At 36.1% G+C, this 21,871-nt stretch overlaps 3 protein-coding genes across 8 annotated transcripts in view; 1 reads left to right on the forward strand and 2 right to left on the reverse strand.

Annotated features, from left to right (window-relative positions):
* Window positions 1-854: 854 nt before the first annotated feature.
* Window positions 855-3,727, forward strand: LOC111380133 (vesicle transport protein GOT1-like). Of its 3 annotated transcripts, none has more exons than XM_023003613.1 (7): window positions 855-923; window positions 1,121-1,252; window positions 1,576-1,667; window positions 1,748-1,828; window positions 1,915-2,012; window positions 2,129-2,210; window positions 3,500-3,727. In XM_023003613.1, the coding sequence occupies exons 2-7, from the start codon at window positions 1,222-1,224 to the stop codon at window positions 3,536-3,538; spliced, it is 423 nt and encodes a 140-aa protein (XP_022859381.1). In that variant the 5' UTR covers window positions 855-923; window positions 1,121-1,221; the 3' UTR covers window positions 3,539-3,727. The 3 variants fall into 3 exon arrangements, with proteins under 3 accessions (XP_022859381.1, XP_022859383.1, XP_022859382.1); XM_023003615.1 differs by having other exon boundaries at window positions 1,216-1,252; XM_023003614.1 differs by having other exon boundaries at window positions 866-999.
* A 604-nt stretch (window positions 3,728-4,331) lies between these two features.
* Window positions 4,332-14,495, reverse strand: LOC111380130 (probable acyl-activating enzyme 18, peroxisomal). Of its 2 annotated transcripts, none has more exons than XM_023003605.1 (14): window positions 14,084-14,495; window positions 9,701-9,830; window positions 9,352-9,611; window positions 8,432-8,633; window positions 7,752-7,792; window positions 7,108-7,236; window positions 6,891-6,964; window positions 6,577-6,797; window positions 6,215-6,309; window positions 5,921-6,137; window positions 5,143-5,268; window positions 4,954-5,052; window positions 4,659-4,865; window positions 4,332-4,583 (listed from the first exon to the last, which is right to left on the reverse strand). In XM_023003605.1, the coding sequence occupies exons 1-14, from the start codon at window positions 14,461-14,463 to the stop codon at window positions 4,470-4,472; spliced, it is 2,295 nt and encodes a 764-aa protein (XP_022859373.1). In that variant the 5' UTR covers window positions 14,464-14,495; the 3' UTR covers window positions 4,332-4,469. The 2 variants fall into 2 exon arrangements, with proteins under 2 accessions (XP_022859373.1, XP_022859372.1); XM_023003604.1 differs by lacking the exon at window positions 14,084-14,495 and adding an exon at window positions 10,770-11,164.
* A 1,438-nt stretch (window positions 14,496-15,933) lies between these two features.
* LOC111380131 (probable acyl-activating enzyme 18, peroxisomal) overlaps window positions 15,934-21,871 on the reverse strand; it is a 9,700-nt gene continuing 3,762 nt past the window's right edge. The window contains exons 5-14 of one of the 3 annotated variants that reach the window (XM_023003607.1): window positions 21,191-21,231; window positions 20,268-20,396; window positions 20,054-20,127; window positions 19,742-19,962; window positions 19,371-19,465; window positions 19,070-19,286; window positions 18,588-18,713; window positions 17,637-17,735; window positions 17,091-17,297; window positions 15,934-16,284 (exon numbers count right to left, since the gene is read on the reverse strand). In XM_023003607.1, coding sequence (XP_022859375.1) covers window positions 16,213-16,284; window positions 17,091-17,297; window positions 17,637-17,735; window positions 18,588-18,713; window positions 19,070-19,286; window positions 19,371-19,465; window positions 19,742-19,962; window positions 20,054-20,127; window positions 20,268-20,396; window positions 21,191-21,231 — 1,281 coding nt within the window. In that variant the 3' untranslated portion in view covers window positions 15,934-16,212. Of the gene's footprint in view, window positions 16,285-16,376; window positions 16,761-17,090; window positions 17,298-17,636; window positions 17,736-18,587; window positions 18,714-19,069; window positions 19,287-19,370; window positions 19,466-19,741; window positions 19,963-20,053; window positions 20,128-20,267; window positions 20,397-21,190; window positions 21,232-21,871 lie in introns of those variants that run through there. The other 2 variants (XM_023003606.1, XM_023003608.1) reach the window with 2 other exon arrangements.

Raw genomic sequence — 21,871 nt, forward strand, 5'->3', positions numbered from 1 at the left:
AACGTGTGAAAAAGAAATGACGGTGAAGGGAGATAATTGTGATATTTGTTTTGTTTTCGAAATTAAGAAAAATTTGATTTTTTTTTTTAGATTTTTATTGTCAAAACAATATAGCTAGAGTTTGGGGATTAAAATCAAATTTTTGTAGTTTTGATAAAAGTTGATAAATTGTGTGATTGAAAATGAATTTGAAAAAAAAAAAATGAGTTTTAAGAAATGGAAGCCAAACATAAACTCACAGCTTGTTTGAGCCCCAATTTTTTAAATAAAAAATACATTTTGAAATAATGATTCGATGAAGAATGTATGGTTAAAAAAGAAAAAGTTTGAATTTGCGTGTAATATTATTTTATTAAAAAATGTGGTTGAAAATAGGATAGAAAAAAATGCATTTTGAAAATAATGTAGACCAAACAAGGGCTTAATTTTACTTTGGCATTACCACTTCTCCAATATTTGATATTGACATGGTACCGCCAAAATTTCATTAAAAACAAATGAGAAAATAATGGAAAAGCAAAGGAATAAGATCGTCGATGGAACTTGAGACCTAAAACAATTATCTAGTTCGTTTCTCGGTAAGATATGGGTGGGTAGCGTGGAATTGGCACATCGTCTTAGACTCTTCGTACAATCGAGGTAGGGGAAGATAGTTGTTTGTTTTTTGCTTGTTATTTTGTGGCTTTTATCTTTTTTCCTACTATAGTTAAGAGTAGGAGTATATTATTAGGTTCTCAATACGGTTTAAGACCAAAATGTTGCAAAGCTAAAAAGTTGAGGATCTTCCCTGCAATTTCCTCAATTAGAATACAAACTTCATGACTTCTTTTTTTTTTTAAAAAACGAATCACGTCACCAAGCAAATAGAATTCGTGATCTTCCCTTCTAAGTCGAAACTGTAGAGTCTACGCTCGTAATTACAGGTTCTATTTCCTCGCTTATATTTGATTATATAGATTAATTGGACTGAGGCAAGTTATTTGAGATTTATACAACAAGGTAGTCCAACAGATCTTCTAATTTTTATTTTCTATCGGAACCCTGACTCTCTGATTTTCGTTTTAATTTGGTCCAAATGCACAAGTATTTGACAAATTTTGTGTTTTTTTGATGATTTAAGGCGACGATCATTTTCTTCGTGTCAAGCGGTGCAGGAATTCATTCGTCTTCGAGTTTCAGTTTAAATTCTAATAAAGTGTGTTCGAATCTGAACAGGCAAATATGATGTCCTTCGAAATGAACGACCGAAAAAGTAAGTCTATTCCGTTCTATTTCCATGTATCGTTGAATCGATTGTTGAATTGAGTGCGTGAGTGTGAGTGCATTGGTTCGCCCAATCTATGTTTAAACGGAGTTTTCAATGATATATGAATAATTGCATCTAAGCTATTGTGGCTTTGCATTCCAACTTGTTTGTAGATTATAAGTATAAATCTACCTTTTGATTTTTATTTATTTTTTAATTTCTCGAGTGAAACTGAAGTGTTAGTTTGAGGTGTGCCTTCATATTATTGTTGAAGAAAGAAATGTGCAATGCTTGATGTGTTTTTTCTTTGTCTTGATATAACGTGACAGAAATTGGACTGGGACTGACGGGGTTTGGAGTGTTTTTTTCATTCTTGGGGGTCATTTTCTTCTTCGACAAGGGACTGCTGGCTATGGGAAATGTAAGTTCCACCTTCATATTGCTAAATTTATTTTTGATTCCTTGTTAGCTGTTTAACATTGTGTCGTTGTGTTGAAACAGATCCTATTCTTCTCAGGTGTAACATTAACAATTGGACTCAAGTCATCGGCGCAATTCTTCATGAAACGATCCAATTTTAAGGTTTGTTTTACTTAGTGACTTTGCACTTTGTTATTTTACCATTTATGTTATTTCGAGTCCACTGGGAATTGTAATGTTTATTGTAGGGAACGGTTTCATTTGGTGCTGGGTTCTTCTTTGTCATTGTTGGATGGCCTATTATTGGAATGATGCTAGAGGCATATGGATTTGTCGTACTCTTCAGGTTCAGCAAACACTGTTTCTTTGATTAGACATATAATACTGTATTAGTTTTCACAGTGGTTTACACTTATCTCTTCCTGGTCCTGATGATCATGATTTATAATTATATTTGTGCAGTGGCTTTTGGCCAACACTGGCTGTTTTTCTGCAGAGGATACCTGGTCTTGGTTGGCTGTTCCAGCAGCCTTTTTTCAGATCGGTATTTACATTTTCTGACTATCCGTTTGGATACTGAGAAGCAATTATTTTGGAATTTATACTCAACTTGAGTTTAGATAGATGTTGGATATTGCATTGTGAATAGTGTGATGCTGGAGTTTGATTTGTTTATCTATATTTATATCAAAGTATTTAAAGGAAACTTTATTTAAACTTCTTATTGCTTTGTTGGAGATGTTTTTATGGTGCCCCATACCACTCAGTCTTTTCACCTTATTAATAGTTGAAGTATAGGCCGGGATACTCTACTTGCCCAAGAATGAACAATTTTATGTTCTAGTATAATTATTCTGTAGAAGATAATGTATGCTGTGCATCATGGAGCGATGGGCTGCCGTCTCTTCTTTAAATATTCCTTAGTATATCTTGCCAGGAACACTTTAGTCTAACTGCATTGTAATTGAGGATGGGTAGTTTAGGAGCTAATAGTTCAAAGACATCAAATGATGCTAAAATTTGTTAGTTACCTTGTTCATACCTGTGATCATGTCTTAATTTGGGCCGTTCGGCTGCTATCATTGTTAAAACACAGTGGAATATAACGGAGTGATAATATGAGGATATGTACCATCGTTATCTGCTGGATATTTTCCCATAGTTTCTCCAAGGTATTACAAATTATATGTCGTAGTTACATTTTCAAGTGTAGCTTGATTTTACAAATTCTTGCTCAAAAAATTTCCATTATTTAAGATAAGTTTCTTAAAGTTCAGATAAGGTAACATGTTAAGTGTCTGAATGATATTTCAACAAAGTTGAGAAGTGTCTGAGAAGTGTTCTTGTATACTGAATGTGAACTTCGTTGAAAGGGTATTAGACACGAGTCTGTTCGGAGAATCTGTCTCCTTTTCGTTAGACATGGACAGTCGACCTGAGTTAGAGTGGTTTGATTCTTTGGCTGGAACTTTTCCATGGTGTTGACTGATTTGTAGATTTACTTTTTGGAGTCTGGATGATGCTTATGTTACTGTTATAGTTTGGATGCTTTATTTATCCACATGGCAACTTGCAAGTTCTGCATTTGAATCTGAACTTCAGCTCTGATTGTATTATTGTCTGGAGATTGAAGTCCTAGGTGCTATTCTTCTAAAATGGGAGTTCACAGATTTGAAATTCTGTTCTTTGTTTTTTCTGCATTCAGAAAGAAAGCCAGTGTACTTCTGTAGCCCGGTTTCTGTTTTTCACTTGTTTGACAATGAACCACCTTCTTGTATGTTTATGTTTGTCACATGATTATCTCGCGTTTATAATTCTTCTTCTCTTTTGCAGTTCTTTGACCGTTATCGAGGAAAAAGAGTCCCTGTATAACTTTAGTCTAGGAAAGTGCAAGAAGACGCACCAGTTAGCCACTTGTAAGTTTTGTAAGAAACTGTCTGAACAACAATTCCATATAAGACAGCTTGGTCCGCTCTCAGTTGATATAGGGCTTGATTAGTACATGTTATCTTTCTATGCTTACTTTTCTCTTCATTCGTAAATAGAAGTCGATTACTTTCATAGAGACTTAAACATTCATCAATCATTTTTTTATTTGCTAACCAATATGGGTTCGTTATTTGATTTTTCATTTTTAATGGATGTCTGTATGGGGTGTTTGTTAAATCTTTCATTAAACCAAAGTCTCTCTCAAGTAAGTGAGAGAGAAATATAATTACTTAACAATCATATGTATCATACCGTAATTATATTTTCATGTTTGAAGGCTGACCTTAATATTCAACTATGTTGAGGGGAGGGGATATGTTGTAGCAATTAACTTTTTTATTGAGAGTTCAGGTATGCACTTATTATTGGCATCAGGTCACCTATTAGACTTGTTATGTAGCAAGGCATGAATCTTGCTCTATATCTTCGTGCAAGTTCACTCGGGTTTGTTTCTATTATGAATCTTTTGAACGACAGATCGACTTATGATAGACGAGACTAAGCTGGAATTTCATTAGCCAAGTCACTGGTATGTCCTTTCACTAGCATTATACTGTACGGTATCTATTATAAAATATAAAGCAGGCTGCATCCATTTATTAATTCAAATGCCAAAATTAACGAGGCGAGTTCCAGCAATCAATGATATTGTCTTCTTTAGGTTCAAAAGATACTCTTGGAGCATATGTAACATTTCTTTCCATTTATTCAATATCACCAAAGGGTTCTTCAATAATTGAATCCAAATTTCACATACACCATAACAAGCAAGTTTCATTCCCATCAGCAGTTACATGAATAACTAATGATGCAATTAGATTTTACTCTGTATCTGAAGCTCCTGCTTCAATTGATCCCTTAATACTCTGCGCAATAGCTTATTTGATGCTGTTCGAGGAAACTCTGGGACAATCTTCACAAAGCTCACCTGATTAATAAACAAAAAATATGAATGCATTCATTCAAAGCTGAGATCGAATATCATGGAACCAAGGATACGAACCTTGAACAATGGGTTAATTTTGGTCTGGATGGCTTTTGAGAATTTCATCTTTAGCCTATCTGACTCGATTTTGAATCTCGGCTTCAGCACCACAAATATAGCCAACTGTTCTGGACCACCACTTGGTGGCGCAACGCTGACTGCAGCAGTTTCCAGGACACTTTCATCAGCCCCATCACAAACCCGCTCAATCTCTATTGAGCTTGTCTGCATCAAATTGAAAGGGAAGAGTTCTCACACATATGACTACGAAGCTATGCAAGTGAAGGGAAAGGAAAATAGGAGAATGATATACCTTAATGCCACCAAGATTCATGGTGTCATCAGATCTTCCCTGCACCACCAGAAATCCTCCGACAGTTCTTTTTATAATGTCACCATGTCTCCTAAGTTGCTGAAAGAAGAGTGATTCAGTGATTGGTTAAATAACACTATTAGTAGATAAACTAAAGCAAGATTCTAATAGGTTAGCCAAACCGCGCACCATTCCTTTGTACATTGGCATTCCCTTGAAGTACACCTCCTCGTGATCAGCATTTAGCAGTCTATCAGTTGCTCCCATGTAAAGAGGAAATAGTCCCACTTCACCTACACAAGCTTGGTCATCTGGCTGTAATACAGCTAAAAAAATCAGAAAGAACGCACGAATTCTTTAATGCCAGACTAAATATTATGCAGTGTATTACAGCCCAAGCCTATTTGGTCACTTGGTTCACTACCAGCTAGCATACATCTGTTCTTCATTCTATGGAACATAATTAATTGGTAAGTTTGTGATTTGATGTAATGACAGACAGCACAATGTAAGTTTCAGTTAGTTCACTTGGAAATTAAACATCAACCATTAAAATTAGGATTAATTCCATTCCCTGTCATTATTCTTTACTTTAGTGTCAATAAAGTAACTGTACTTCAGTTTTATTTAACCGGGTACCTATATATTAATACGATTTCAATCATGTAACTATCTTCTTATCTGATTTCAATCTGGTACTATAATTGGTAATCACACATAACCGTTAGTTGCTATCATAAAATATGTACACTTCAATGAAATAAATGACGGGATTCATTTATTGACTACAGATTATTGATTTTCGTTGGTCTTGGTGGCATAATTGGACTGAGTTATTTGATTGAACAAAATTGAAGTACGATTACTTGATTGACACTAAAGTATAGTTACCATGAATGTAATTTAACCATTGAAATGACAATAAGCTAAATTAAAGACAGGAAAGATGCCAGAAAGAATTTCTTACATAAGGTAACCCACTTTCATTGAGGATGACAAAACCTGTGGACATTGAGGCAGAGCTAAATGTTCCAAACGCTTGTGGCTGCAGAAAGTTTCCTTGAATGTAGGATGATGCAAGCTCTGTGCCTCCACAACATTCAACAATTGGCTTATAGTAAGCCCTTGAAGAAAGCCAAAGGTCATCATCAATGTTGGAGGCTTCTCCAGTAGAAGCAAATGACCTGTGGAGGTTTGGTGTTAATTCCTAGTACTAATACCAAAGGAACCATGAGTATTGAAGGTTCAAATCAGATTTTACTTTATTTTTGTCCAATCTAGACCTTCCATACAATTTGTGCTCTTCCAGGTCTTTACTAAGCTAGGGACAGTTCCCAAAATGGTCACTCCTGCATCCTGGAAGAGTATAAAAATAGAGACAATATCGTTATATTAGAAATATCAACGCAGGAATTAGCGAATATACTTCTTGTGACAATGAATTTAAGAAAACAAGATTATTTTATAGTCATTTGGTTGTCATTTGATTCTACAAAAATAATTGTTCTCCATGTTAATGAATAACAAAATTCCAGTTGACATCGAAGATAAACTATTTATGTACAAGTCTTGAATCCTTAATAGAAAAGTTCTCATTAGCTGGACGTATTTTCAGGAAGTTACCTGGATAAATCTCCCAAAACCACGACCTAGAGGAGATCCATGATAGAGAGCCATAGTTGCACCAGTTAAAAAGCATGAATAAATAAAAATTGGCCCCATAACCCAGCCTAAATTTGTTGGCCAACAAACGACGTCTCCAGGTTGACCATCAATCTGTGTCCACGAATCAGCAGCACATCGGATTGGAGGAAGCTGAGTCCATGGAATAGCTTTTGGATCTCCTGTGAAGGGTGGAAAAGGCATCCAATGGATTATATAACTTGTTGGAGACAAAGTAACATAGTGTATTTGGTTTAAAAGAAAATGTCACCAACCTGTGGTTCCAGACGAAAATAATATATTGGTGACAGAGTCTATGGGTTGATAAACTGGTGAATAATAATTAGATCTGACAATAAAGAAATATGTTAGAACTGACGTCCAAGTAAAGAGAGACAATTTATTACTGTTTTCAGTGTTGAAGACTATGGTCATTTACTTGAGATGGAAATTCTTCCCTAGACTACTTGCAGACCCATATCTTCATATTACCTAGATAGGTGGTGGACACTTGAAAGTAAAGCTTTCCATGACAAGTCCTGATTTCTTAAACGAACATTTATATCTTCTCCAGTTGCAGGAATTACTATAATTTTTGGCGGATCAGCTTCTGCTACTCGGCTGCAAGCAAAAAAGGGAATAAATTTGTTTACATTAACTTCACATCTACTAGGATGTCTGAGTTCTAAAATGTGTATTCAAGTGTTTCTGAAAGAAGAGCATTTTGCCATGACTCATATTATTTAGAGCACCATTTCACCGAAAATCTTCATAATTGTGAGAGAGAAATTTTACTGTAGTGTTTTTATTGTCACAAGGTTATTTGAATGAGCAACTTGGTCAAATTACAGATGCCTTTGAAAAACACTTTGTCAATAAATAATTTTCCAAGTTCATATCCACCTTTTGTTTATATGTTTTGGTAGATTTTCCATTTTTCCTGTTTTGAGTTTGAGAATTAAGGATAAAGGAAGCTAGAATTGGTTCTTTGGAAATAAGATCTTTTAAGTTTCATTTTCAAAATTGATATATCTAATTGAAGACGAGATGCTGAAGTCATTGAGATAAAATGTTATTTCATGCATTATCAGTAAATCAAAAAAATTTGTGAGATCCATTCAAAAGGTAATTATTACCTGTATAAAGGAAATCTTCGTCCTCCTCGTACTATAAAATCCTGAACTTTCATGAAGTTAGAATAATTTCCGAATTACAAACAGCTCTAACAGGCCAAAATCTCGTTACAAAATATATGTTTGGAGCAAGGGTGCAGACTGCAGAATCCTTCCTCCAGCATAATGATAGCTCATCTCCACAAGAGTTATTTAGTTCGAAAGATTGATTCACTTATAGTTTTACTGGCATACTGTTAGTTGACGACAGATAGTTTTATAATGTTATTACTAGGAAATCTACGTTACACAGAATTCAAAATTGAAATGCTTACCTGTGAGTATGGTATTATCAGATTAATTCTTTTCAAGTTAGGTTTTCCAATTTTACCCATGCTTAGAGGTTATTAAGCTGAAATCTAGTCAAAATTTAAAGACAATAGAGGAGATTCTTTCCCCACTAAAAGACGAGCAGTATCTACCTAAGTATAAAAAGCAGAAATAAAATGACACTACCACATAACATGCAAAGTTGGGAAAAGAGAGCTCAAAACAACAGACAATCAAGAGAAATGTTTTCTTCTTCATCAGTTTAAGGAAATGAAACCAAAAAGTACTCATCATGCGTACTTATATCCCATTCATAACTTGTAGGAAACTCTCTCAGCTCTAGCATATAATTATCGGGATATTTTTGTGAGCACCTGTGTAAAAATTGCTTTAGCCTTTGAGACGCGTAAGCGAGTTGCAATTTCCTTTGGTGCAAAGCTGTCAGCAATTGACACAACAATAAATCCTGCAAGCACGATTGCCAAGTATATAATAACTGCAGTGACTGTCATTGGCATGTCAATGGCAATAGCGTCTCCCTTGGAGAAACTTGCATCCAGTGCATTTGCTACCAACCTAGAAAAAGAAGAAATAATTTTTCCACAAAGATGGAAGCAATGGTATGCACTGAAAAACAATGATAGAATGAATGCAATTAACGTGTGCACTCTCAAGTGAAGATTAACTAGCACATGCTTTCATATTTCAATGTCTCATATGTCACCAGTCATCACCTTCCAAAAACATTGATCAAGCAAAAGGATAAACATGGAAAGATGTGCATTTCTAGATCACCATGAATGCTAGGTATTGAGGAAGACAATTACGTGTCCAACACTTATTGTTCAAAGACATCAATGGGAAATACCCAATGCTGGCTGGATATAGGAGAAAATGCACTATTGAGGTCCTGGACTCCCTCAGTGCAGTGTTCTGCTCTGATTTGCTGCATTTTACTCATATTTGAGAATATCTGATCAGTGCGTATGGGACTTGTTTGAACTATTATGTTGGGAAGCAGGAAAAGAAAGGTACATTGGGGATTGAGGCTAGGAGAAGGGGTGGAGAATAGTAGAAGGCAGACTAAACTAAGAGCTCATTTACTAAGCCTATCACAGTATCACTCTCAGTAATCATACATTTAAACTCCTGATTGCAACAGTTCATCAACTTTTAATTTTTTTTTGTTTTCACACAGTAAACTACTTCATTTTGTTCAATTTAAGGAACAATGGCTGTGTCCCTGCAGATAAAAGTAAACAATAAAGATCAAGTCAGATTGCTCGAAGCATACATTACTTGTTCCCGGAGCTGCTTCAATGTCATAAATTCCACGTCACTGTCATCACAGCTTTCATCCCTCCATATGATTGCTATGCTATCATCCTGCTTCTTCAAATAATTGTTTGGTTGCAGACAACAATCAGCTATATTTAAAGTCGAACCAGGAAGCCAAGTTCCCCCATGTTTGGATTTGTTTGAGGTATCCAGTATACATTTTGGTTTCATGATAAATTTAACTGAAAGCTCATTCAGAATAATGGACCAGTATTCCTGAAATGTTTGTGAAGATATGTTGAAATGAAAACAGAAAACCATATTCTATAAGTAGGAATGAGGATTGCAGACAGTGAAGGGCTTGCCTCAGGATGCTGAACAGAGAACTTCTGAAATTCTCTGAAACTTGTTATTGGATCCTTGTATAATGCCCCTAAAAGCCTTGGACAATGAGATTCCATGATGCGCCCCAAGTTTGAGCATCTAGACTGATATCTGATACTCAAAAGTGCATTGTAAACCATGATCAAATGATTGTGAGACGCTGATAAAGAGTTCAAAAAACTTGACATTATGATCCTTGTTTACCATCAAACAAAGTTGTGCACAGTAAAAATAAAGATAATATCATGCTAACATTAAGGTCAAAGGACCATTTGTCAACTTCAATTAGATTTAAATTCAGGATATCTTATGAACTTGTAATACCTAAAGTACTTCCAATATATTAAGTTACTATAGCATCTGTTTAACCTTTTTTTGCACCTCATAAGATCCTTATCCACATCTCATTCTCTTCTTAATGTTATGACCTTTTGCAGCCCTAGACCTCACGCATGGGAGCGAGACTTGATATGTTGACTTGATAAAGTGGTCATTGCAATATGTTGTCATATCAACCATAAATGGAAGATCTTATACGAAAGATCCTCTGCGGCGCCTCTACCTGCCTCACCTCATCCACAAGGGCTCGATCCAGCACATGGGTTCGACCCCAGCACATGGGTTCAGCCTCTTCGGCCAAATTGCCAAATGGGCAGAATGACGTGGAGCGCGGGCCCAGATTCGCTTATTGTGTGGTTACCACTTGGTCATACTTTGAGCCTTGCTGGGAGAGGCATAACAGACTAATTTGCTTAACAAATTCAAATATCAATGGGTAGCGAAGGAACCAATTATAACAATGAACAAATAATGATGCAACACTTGTTCGTAGTTCTTAATCTCAATATTCATGAACCATGACAGTCAATTACAATCTAGTCTTCCTTCAAACAAAACTCGCCAATACAAACGAGGTTAGGTGACATTAGAGGTCAACAATCAGTAACATACACAAAAACAAGCAAGCTCTCGAGAGAGTGAGAGAGAGAGAGAGAGAGTGTGTGTGTGTGTGTGTGTGTGTGTGTGAGAGAGAGAGAGAGAGAGTCTTACGGTGTAGGGAACCAATACAGAGGAGGGCCATGAATGGACTCATCGTGGTTATGGTAGACGGAGTAGTAGATAAGCTGGTGCACGCCATGTGGATGCGATGGTTTCAGCAATTTCCGAGCCGTGACCTCTCGCCATAACGCCTTCCGGTCAAATCCATCACAACCATTAATTGCATCTTTGAGCTCCCTTTCAAAATCTATGGCCTCCTCAACTGCTACACCGGCTCTCACCAAGTCTTCCACTCCCACTTCACTTACGCTCTTCCCCATTCTCATTTCTCGCTCTGGCTCTGGCGCTCTGGCTCTGGTTGTATGTTTACGTATGTGACCGGACTCCGGACTGTTAGTTGAGATACGTGGTGGACAAATTCGCAACGTCATACAGCGTGGCCCAACTGCTACTTATTCTGTCCTTTTCGAGGGGCAGTTGGGGAATGAAACAGACTTTTTCCTCTTATTTCCCACTTTTATTTTGTAAGGTCTCTTTGGAAGAGTCGAGTAAGTCAAGTAGGTAAGTTACAAAATTCGTGACATATAGATGTCAATTTACCTATTTTAAGCAATATTTTAAAAAGTGTCATGTATAATTAAACAATAAGGTTAAACGTCAAGTTTTTACGGACCTAAATAAAATCTAGACATCAAACAACGTAAAGCTTAGGCGTCAAGGTCAAACTTTAAACCTAGACGAGCTTTTTAAAATAATAAACTACATAAATTCAGTTTATAAATGAATTTAATGATTATAGAATGCATTGACTATGTCAAAGTGTTTGGAACATATTGATTACACAAAATCGGTAAAACATGGGTCTCCAAAATTCGAAGTCATAGGTTCAAATCCTATAGAGTCTGATGAAAAACCGCTATTCGAAATCTTAGTGAAACACTAAATTTCTTATTTTATGTCTACTTTTTATGAAAAAATACCAATTAAAGTTGGAGAGTTTCTTCAAACAACAAGGGACTGGGTCAACTATTCAATCAATCAAACAATTAGACACTCCATGTATATGTTTTATTCGATCACCAACCAAACTTTGTTACAACTCCATGTATAGTATTTGTACAACAACTAACACTAACAAAGACAACCACTAACACTAACTAGAGAAAAAGCCAATATAGAGTCTTGTGTTCTATATTTTCGAATTACAAAGCATGAACAAAGTCTGGAAAAATATGAATGATAGTATGCAAGAAAGGTATAACTTGAAGAAGGAAGATGAAAGACAATTATATTATTCCATCTATTTCCAAGTACTTAGTCTATGAAATTAACAATTTAAGCCACCGCTTGATTCTCATTTTCAGAATAATGAGAATGATAAATATAGTCGTTATGAGATCCACACAAGAGAGAGGAACTCAAATAGGGTGACCTGATGTGATGGATAACGGTCATATTTTTCATTTTTTTGGCAAAAGAATGGGAAACAAACGGGCCTTAATTTATAGATTGTAAATAACTCTTCCAAAGAGTAATAATCCTTCCAATCTATCATAAAGTTAGTTGCAGGAGCAATCATATATGAAAAGGGTGAAAAACTCGTCCAAGACATGAAGAAGGAGCTTTTAGCATCGCAATGGGCGGCCACCCACAAGCATAGCAGCCGCCCAAGCAGCATGCAAATTCCCTACATCCCTCCAGTCGCCCTTATGCATAGGGTGACCGTTGGGTGGCTCCATCCTCCACTACTTCGAGTCTTCCCTCAGCATTCTGTTGTCTCTTCCAAAGTCATAAAAGTGTCTTTCAGTGTTCAAACACGACATTATTTGAAAATTCTTTAATATTCAATATACAATATTAGTCAATATAGGAATTCTTAAAACAGTAAACCTAATTGTCTCATGAATACACATGAGAATCCGCCATCTGAAGTGTACTGTGGTTACAAGCTTTAATTATAAAAACAATTATTGACTCATTCAATAACTTGGTGGCATTTTTATTAAAAAAAAAAGTAGCATAAAAATGGTAATTTATCACAAATTTCGCGTACAACCATAACAAGCTAAGTTTCACCCCCAATAATCTCAACTAGCACATGGTCCAACAGCAACTATATTGGCAACTAGTGATGCAATTATATTTTACTGTGTATCTGAAGCTCCAGCTTCAATTGATCCCTTAACACTCTCCGCAATAGCTTATTTGTTGCTGTTCGAGGAAACACTGGGACGATCTTCACAAAGCTCACCTGATTAATTAACAAATAAGATAAAAGTATATATAAATAAATCCCTCCCCTTTCCAACTGCTTGAACTTTTAGATTATGCGACTTGACTTGTTATGAGAGTTGACAAATGTCAGTATTCAAGTCTCGACACTTTATGAGATTATATGTCGGGCCCATGACAAAGTGAATTATAAGTACATAAATACCTTTCCCCTCTAACATCTTAAGTTTATGGTAACTGTCTCTACACTATCTTTTTGTCTATTCAAGCATGTAGTCAGTCACCAATAGCAGAGAAAAAAAAGGAAAATAAAAACAGTAGTAAATGTTGTCGAAACAAGTATTCAAACCTTGAACAAAGGGTTAAGCTTGCTCTGGATGGATCTTGAGAATTTCAACTTAAGCATATCTGACTCGACTTCAAATCCCGTCTTCAATACTACAAATATAGCCAACTGTTCCGGACCACCATTTGGGGGTGCAGTACTGACTGCAGCAGTTTCCAGGTCACTTTCATCAGCCCCATCACAAACACGTTCAATTTCAATTGAGCTTGTCTGTATGCAAAGAAGAAACTATTCATGTAATTTCCATCTCAACTTCAAACACACTCAACCATAAATGGAAGATCTTATACGAAAGATCCTCTGCGGCGCCTCTACCTGCCTCACCTCATCCACAAGGGCTCGATCCTTCATATGGGTTCGACCCCAGCACATGGGTTCGGCCTCTTTGGCCAAATTGCCAAATGGGCAGAATGACGTGGAGTGCGGGCCCAGACTCGCTTATTGTGTGGTTACCACATGGTCATACTTTGAGCCTTGCTTGGAGAGGCATAACAGACTAATTTGCTTAATGGGCAGCGAAGGGACCAATTATAACAATGAACAAATAATAATGCAACACTTGTTCGTAGTTCTTAATCTCAATATTCATGAACCATGACAGTCAATTACAATCTAGTCTTCCTTCAAACAAAACTCGCCAATACAAACGAGGTTAGGTGACATTAGAGGTCAACAATCAGTAACATACACAAAAACAAGCAAGCTCTCGAGAGAGTGAGAGAGAGAGAGAGAGAGTGTGTGTGTGTGTGTGTGTGTGTGTGTGAGAGAGAGAGAGAGAGAGTCTTACGGTGTAGGGAACCAATACAGAGGAGGGCCATGAATGGACTCATCGTGGTTATGGTAGACGGAGTAGTAGATAAGCTGGTGCACGCCATGTGGATGCGATGGTTTCAGCAATTTCCGAGCCGTGACCTCTCGCCATAACGCCTTCCGGTCAAATCCATCACAACCATTAATTGCATCTTTGAGCTCCCTTTCAAAATCTATGGCCTCCTCAACTGCTACACCGGCTCTCACCAAGTCTTCCACTCCCACTTCACTTACGCTCTTCCCCATTCTCATTTCTCGCTCTGGCTCTGGCGCTCTGGCTCTGGTTGTATGTTTACGTATGTGACCGGACTCCGGACTGTTAGTTGAGATACGTGGTGGACAAATTCGCAACGTCATACAGCGTGGCCCAACTGCTACTTATGCTGTCCTTTTCGAGGGGCAGTTGGGGAATGAAACAGACTTTTTCCTCTTATTTCCCACTTTTATTTTTTAAGGTCTCTTTGGAAGAGTCGAGTAAGTCAAGTAGGTAAGTTACAAAATTCGTGACATGTAGATGTCAATTTACCTATTTTAAGTAATATTTTAAAAAGCATCATGTATAATTAAACAATAAGATCAAACGTCAAGTTTTTTCGGACCTAAATAAAATCTAGACATCAAATAACATAAAGCTTAGGCGTCAAGGACAAACTTTAAACCTAGACGAGTTTTTCAAAATAATTAACTGTAAAAATCCAGTTTATAAATGAATTTAACAAATATAGAATGCATTGACCATGTCAAAGCGTTTGGAACATATGGATTACACAAAATCGGTAGAACGTGGGTCTCCAAAACCCGATGTCATAGGTTCAAATCTTACAAAGCGTGATTTTTTCTTCGTAGATTGAATTAGAATGAAAAATCGCTATTCGAAATCTAAAACACTGAATTTCTTATCTCATATTTGCTTTTCGTGAAAAATTTCCAATTGAAGTGGAGGGTTTTTTTAAACAACAAGGGGCTGTGTCAACTATACAATCAATCAAACAATTAGACACTCCATGTATATGTTTCATTCGATCACCAACCAAACTTTGTTACAACTCCAAATTTGTTATTAGATTGTACCCTTATGTATTTGTACAACAGATCGCGCTTCTTTTTCCTGTCAATACATCAATCAATTCATGTGATTTGCTCTCCTAATATATTTTAATAAGAAATATTATTGTTATTGAAAAATGACAACCTGCATTAACCATCTACATTAATAATATGTAGTGATATAATGTATAAAAAAGTATACAATCAGCAGTAACAATATACAACAAGCTGTAGTAAGAATAAAGCCAAAAAACACGATGAAGATGAAAAAACATCATCAAATATAAGTTAAAGATTAAACCCATCGCGTGGATGAAGATGCTTTGCGATAACCTGAGATAATAGAATCGTAGTAGATTACAAGGCACGTATTAACACTTTCCTTAATTAAAACAATATTAGCCCCCAACTCTGATGATGCACACCACAAGCAAAGATACCTCCAGAATATAATTGAACCCAGTCAAGGTATCAACATCGTGCACTAACAAAGACAACCACAAACACTAACGAGAGAAAAAGCCAATATAGAGTCTTGCGTTCTATATTTTCGAATTACAAAACATGAACAAAGTCTGGAAAAATATGAATGATAGTATGCAAGAAAAGTATAACTTGAAGAAGGAAGATGAAAGACAATTATATTATTCCATATATTTCCAAGTACTTAGTCTATGAAATTAACAATTTAAGCCACCGCTTGATTCTCATTTTCAGAATAATGAGAATGAAAAATATAGTCGTTATGAGACCCACACAAGAGAGAGGAACTCAAATATGGTGGTCCAATATGATGGATAACGATCATATTTTTTATTTTTTTGGCAAAAGAATGGAAAACAAACGGATCTTAATTTATAGATTGTAAACAACTCTTCCAAAGAGTAATAATCCTTCCAATCTATCATAAAGTTAGTTGCAAAAGCAATCGTATATGGAAAGGGTGAAAAACTCGTCCAAAACATGAAGAAGGAGCTTTTGGCATCGCAATGGGTGGCCACCCACAAGCATAGCAGCCGCCCAAGCAGATGCAAATTCCCTACATCCCTCCAGTCGTCCTCATGCATAGGGTGACCGTTGGGTGGCTCCATCCTCCACTACTTCGAGTCTTCCCTCAGCATTCTGTTGTCTCTTCCAAAGTCATAAAAGTATCTTTCAATGTTCAAACATGACATTATTTGAAAATTCTTCAATATTCAACATACAATATTAGTCAATATGGGAATTCTTAAAACAGTAAACCTAATTGTCTCATGAATACACGAGAATCCGCCATCTAAAGTGTACTGTGGTTACAAGCTTTAATTATAAATACAATTATTGACTCATTCAATAACTTGGTGGCATTTTTATATAAAAAAAAAAAAAAAGTAGCATAAAAATGGTAATTTATCTCAAATTTCGCGTACAACCATAACAAGCTAAGTTTCACCCCTAATAATCTCAACTAGCACATAGTCCAACAGCAGCTATATTGGAAACTAGTGATGCAATTATATTTTACTGTGTATCTGAAGCTCCAGCTTCAATTGATCCCTTAACACTCTCCGCAATAGCTTATTTGTTGCTGTTCGAGGAAACACTGGGACGATCTTCACAAAGCTCACCTGATTAATTAACAAATAAGATAAAAGTATAGATAAATAAATCCCTCCCCTTTCCAACTGCTTGAACTTTTAGATTATGAGACTTGACTTGTTATGAGAGTTGACAAATGTCGGTATTTAAGTCTCGACACTTTATAAGATTATATGTCGGGCCCATGACAAAGTGAATTATAAGTACATAAATACCTTTCCCCTCTAACATCTTAAGTTTATGGTAACTGTCTCTACACTATCTTTTTGTCTATTCAAGCATGTAGTCAGTCACCAATAGCAGAGAACAAAAAGGAAAATAAAAACAGTAGTAAATGTTGTGGAATCAAGTATTCAAACCTTGAATAAAGGGTTAAGCTTGGTCTGGATGGATCTTGAGAATTTCAAATTAAGCATATCTGCCTCGACTTCAAATCCCGTCTTCAATACTACAAATATAGCCAACTGTTCCGGACCACCATTTGGGGGTGCAGTACTGACTGCAGCAGTTTCCAGGACACTTTCATCAGCCCCATCACAAACACGTTCAATTTCAATTGAGCTTGTCTGTATGCAAAGAAGAAACTATTCATGTAATTTCCATCTCAACTTCAAACACACTCAACTATACAATCTCACAGGAGACAATAAGCATGAGGTTATTCTGGATGAAAATCACATTTAAAGAGAATACATATTACGCGTTTATGGACTCACGTACGTATAGTACAAATGCTACAAATTAAATCTTATTCACCCAATAACTTGTGGTCAATGAAAATCACCTTTTGACGTGACAAGAGGACCTCATGGTCCTGGAACACTTCCGGATTATGTAGACTATAGCCTTAAATTGATTTTCTAAAGTGATGAGCAGAGGAAGGAGAAGGAAAATAAGCTAATTACCTTAATGCCACCTAGATTCATGGTGTCATCAGCTCTTCCCTGCACCACCAGAAATCCACCAACAGTTCTCTTTATTATGTCACCGTGTCTCCTAAGTTGCTGAAGAAAACAATCAAGTATGGGCAAAGAGCAATGTGATTCAGTGAAAATAATGAAATTATATCACGTGGATGAGAAGAAAGCTGGCTGTCAAATGCCAGCTATATGTCCAAAATACTTCATAAATTTTTTACTGTGAATGGTTGTTACTGGATAACATCAACATAAAACAAGAATACACAGAAAGTTGGGGGTTGAACAAACTGGTTGAACTCATTCATTATTTGCGGATTTTTGCAGCATGATTAAAGTAGAATTAAGTTCTAACGTAACTACAACTTAAAAATGTGGACTGTATTGAGCTTATTCTTGTTTAACTGTTAACTCTTATTTCACCTAATGGAAGCTTAACGCCCAAAAAAACAAAAGAATATACAGAAAATAAATTAAAACAAATAACAAAAGTGAAGAAAATTGTGTGCAACCAATTTTATTCATGCATAATTATCAAGAATGCATCGCATGGTTACCAACCTTGAAGACCCTAAAACCGGGCATACAGAGGTACTTGAACTCTTATACAAGAATGCATTCTAGACAAACATTAAACAAGTAGAATTTGCATGATTTGAGCTTTTCCCAAGATGGCAGGGCACAAAGAAGTGGTAAGATACGGACCACAAAGACGATTGGTTGAGGCAGCCATGAAGCCAGATACTGATTTAGCTCATAAAACACAGGACAGCAGCTAATGCAGAACTTATATCACGGACATAGAATAACAAAAAATGGATTGTTGAACTAATGCTCCTATGCTCTGATTTTAAATCATTGGGTCAAAGAAGTTGATTTGATAAGCATTTCTAGTAGATAACTAAAGCCAGGTTCATATAGATTGGCCAAACTGCGCACCATTCCTTTGTATATTGGCATTCCTTTGAAGTAAACCTCATCATGATCAGCATTCATCAGTCTATCAGTTGCTCCCATGTAACGAGGAAATAAGCCCACTTCACCAGTACAAGCTTGATCATCTGGCTGTCATACAACTCAAAATAAATAATTAAAGTCAGGATGCTGAAAAATAAATATTTCATAGCAATACAGCCCACTAATGCTCAGTTATCACTTTTAAAACCAAACATGACGCTATTCCCAGAGAACCTAACAGAGCCCAAGCACGACCAATTACCGGTTTTACAACCAAACATGGAGCTAGCATATAGCTGTAATTCATCCTAAGGCGTATAAACAATTTTTAAGCCGGCTATGTAATAAAGTAACAGCATTTCTTCATAAAACAATAACAGATAATTCATTAGGTAACTAAATGCCATCTGTTGTAATTAACTAGAAGCTAATTTAATAAAGAGATGCCAGCAAATAATTCTTACATAAGGAAGGCCACTTTCATTTAGGATGACAAAACCTGTGGACAATGAGGCAGAGCTAAATGCTCCAAAGGCTTGCGGTTGCAAAATGTTTCCTTGAATGTAGGCTGATGAAAGCTCTGTGCCTCCACAACATTCAACAATTGGCTTATAGTAAGCCCTCGAAGAGAGCCAGAGATCATCATCAATGTTGGAGGCTTCCCCTCCAGAACAAAATGACCTGTGGAGGCTTATCGTTAATTACTTGTGGTAAATCCAATGAAACCACAAGGCAGAAGTGTTGATGCTTCAAATTGAATGTTACTTTATTTTTGTCCAATCTAGGCCTTCCATACAATTTGTTATCTTCCAGGTCTTCACTAAGCTAGGGACAGTCCCCAATATGGTTACTCCTGCATCCTGGACGAATTTAAATTTAAGAATAATAAAAATATTAATGCGTGAAATTACGGAGTGGACTATGTTTTGAGTCCAGAATTTTAACAAGGGATTCATCAAAACAAGAACTTTTTTATTGTTATTTGTTTGTGTTATTTAATCTTTTCTGCTCTCTATGCTAATGAATAGCAAATTCCAGCTGACACTCAGAATGAACCATTTACATACATGTCCTGAACTTCAACAGCAGAAAAGTTGTGGTTCATTCTTGCTGGATGCATTTTATTGAGAAGTTACCTGGATAAATCTCCCAAAACCACGACCTAGAGGAGAACCATGATAAAGAGCCAGAGTTGCACCAGTTAGAAAGCATGAGTAAAGTAAAATTGGTCCCACAACCCAGCCTAAATTTGTTGGCCAACAAAAAATGTCTCCAGCTTGAAGATCAGAATGTGTCCATGAATCAGCAGCACAACGGATTGGAGAAAGATGAGTCCATGGAATAGCTTTTGGATCTCCTGGTCATAGGTGCAGAACGCATTTAGTGGATAATATAAATTGTCAGGGACAAAGTAACATAAATTATATGTTTTAATTTAAGCCTCATACCCGAAGTTCCAGATGAAAATAATATATTAGTGACAGAGTCTATGGGTTGATAAACTGGAAAATAATAATTTGATCTGCCAAAATAGAGAGTAAGTCAAAATTGACATTTATAGTAAAGAGAGAAACAATCAAATACTACTTGACCATTGAACTACGTTTAGTTGAAATTGAAATTTGTCCGTGTTCTGATTTCAGACCAAAATCTTCACATTACCCAGGTAGGTGATCGACACTTGAAATAAAAGCTTTCCATGATAAGTCCTGGTTTCTTAAATGAACATCTATATCATTTCCAGTTGCCGGAACCACTACAACTTTATATGGAGCAGCTTGTACAACTCGACTGCAAGGAAAAAAGATTAACTTTCGAAATGTATATTCATGTTTCATGAAGGAAGAGTGTTCTGTCATGTTAGTCGGAGCATCATTTCCCGAGTCTTCATAATCCCTAAAAATAAGAGGCATGCTGCTTTCTTTTCCATTGATAGTGTATATATACCAGTCAAAAAGCCTTTTAAAGCAAGATCCACAATTAGGCTGAATTTGAGCAAGTGAGAATAACATACAGAATAAAATCAATTATCATGAATGATTTAAATCTTCTTTCAAACTATGTGTCCGCAACATGGTGCTCCACCAACTTTGGATCGTTTATATTGAAACCATTCTTGAGAAAGAGGCTCGGTAAGAGCATCCACCAACTGATTACTAGCAGCAGCATCAGTAAAACAGAGCTTACCATTACTATCTCGATAAAAAGGTATTTTCTTCTCTCTCTCTCTCTCTCTCTCTCTCTAACAGGAAACATGCATTTGATTCAACTGAATTGGATTTTATTGGCAGGAAGAGTGATGCATACCCATGTTGGCTTTGGCCTATACATACATTTGAGGTTTTGAATATTTGAGGGTCCTTGGGCTCAAATTCAGAAGTCAAACTGAATGCTGATGGACTATTCATACAACTTGTGAGGTCCACTAAAATATTAGCTTAAAGTCGTCGATTTGACAATTATAACAAACCATTTCTCCAACAGGCTATTCTATATGAGAAACCTAAATAGGAAAAAGAAAATCTTTAATATGTACCATTAGAATAATTGAGATTAGAATTATTCATTCAAAGGGCAAATCTTACCTGTACAAAGGAAATTTTTGTCCTCCTCGTGCTATAAAATCCTGAAGTTTCATGAAGTTAGAATGGGTTTCAAAATAGAAGATCTAAAAGCTATAACTTTACAGACCTAATGGGCTAAAAGCCCTGTTACAAAATGTATGAATGGAACAAACAAGGGGTTAGAAGCAGCAGGAGGCAAAGTCCACCGAGGGAAATTTTCTCCTCTTAATTATCCAGTTGGAGATATAGATTTATCAAAAGTTTGCCCTCATTCCACTGGTTGATAATAGTTAAATATCGAATTTGAAACGCTTATATGATGTTTATCATCCCAATTCCCAATTGTAGAAGGCAGAAAATGCACCAGTATAACTTCTCTCGCATCAACCCTTTTCATCTTGATGTCTAAAGCAAGAATGCACCGGAAGTTAGGGATGTAGGGAGCAAGAGATAAGAAAGCACAATGCAAAGACAATTTTCAATTAGTGACTACTGTCAAATTTCCAAGAAAAATGTAGTTAAAGAAGATCAAGTAAGTAAGTTATGAAGTATAAAAGCAACAAATCAATTTCTAGATTATGGCTATCAAAAACATTTACTCTTTTGTAATTACTTGAGGATATCTTGACGTCTATAATGAATATAAGATATAAATTTTTATTTTTTTTAATTTTTTGAATTTAACTTTTTTAACCTGAACCA

The sequence above is a fragment of the Olea europaea genome, unplaced genomic scaffold (genome assembly GCF_002742605.1).
Source record: "Olea europaea var. sylvestris unplaced genomic scaffold, O_europaea_v1 scaffold2098, whole genome shotgun sequence".
In the NCBI taxonomy this organism is placed as follows: Eukaryota; Viridiplantae; Streptophyta; class Magnoliopsida; order Lamiales; family Oleaceae; genus Olea; species Olea europaea.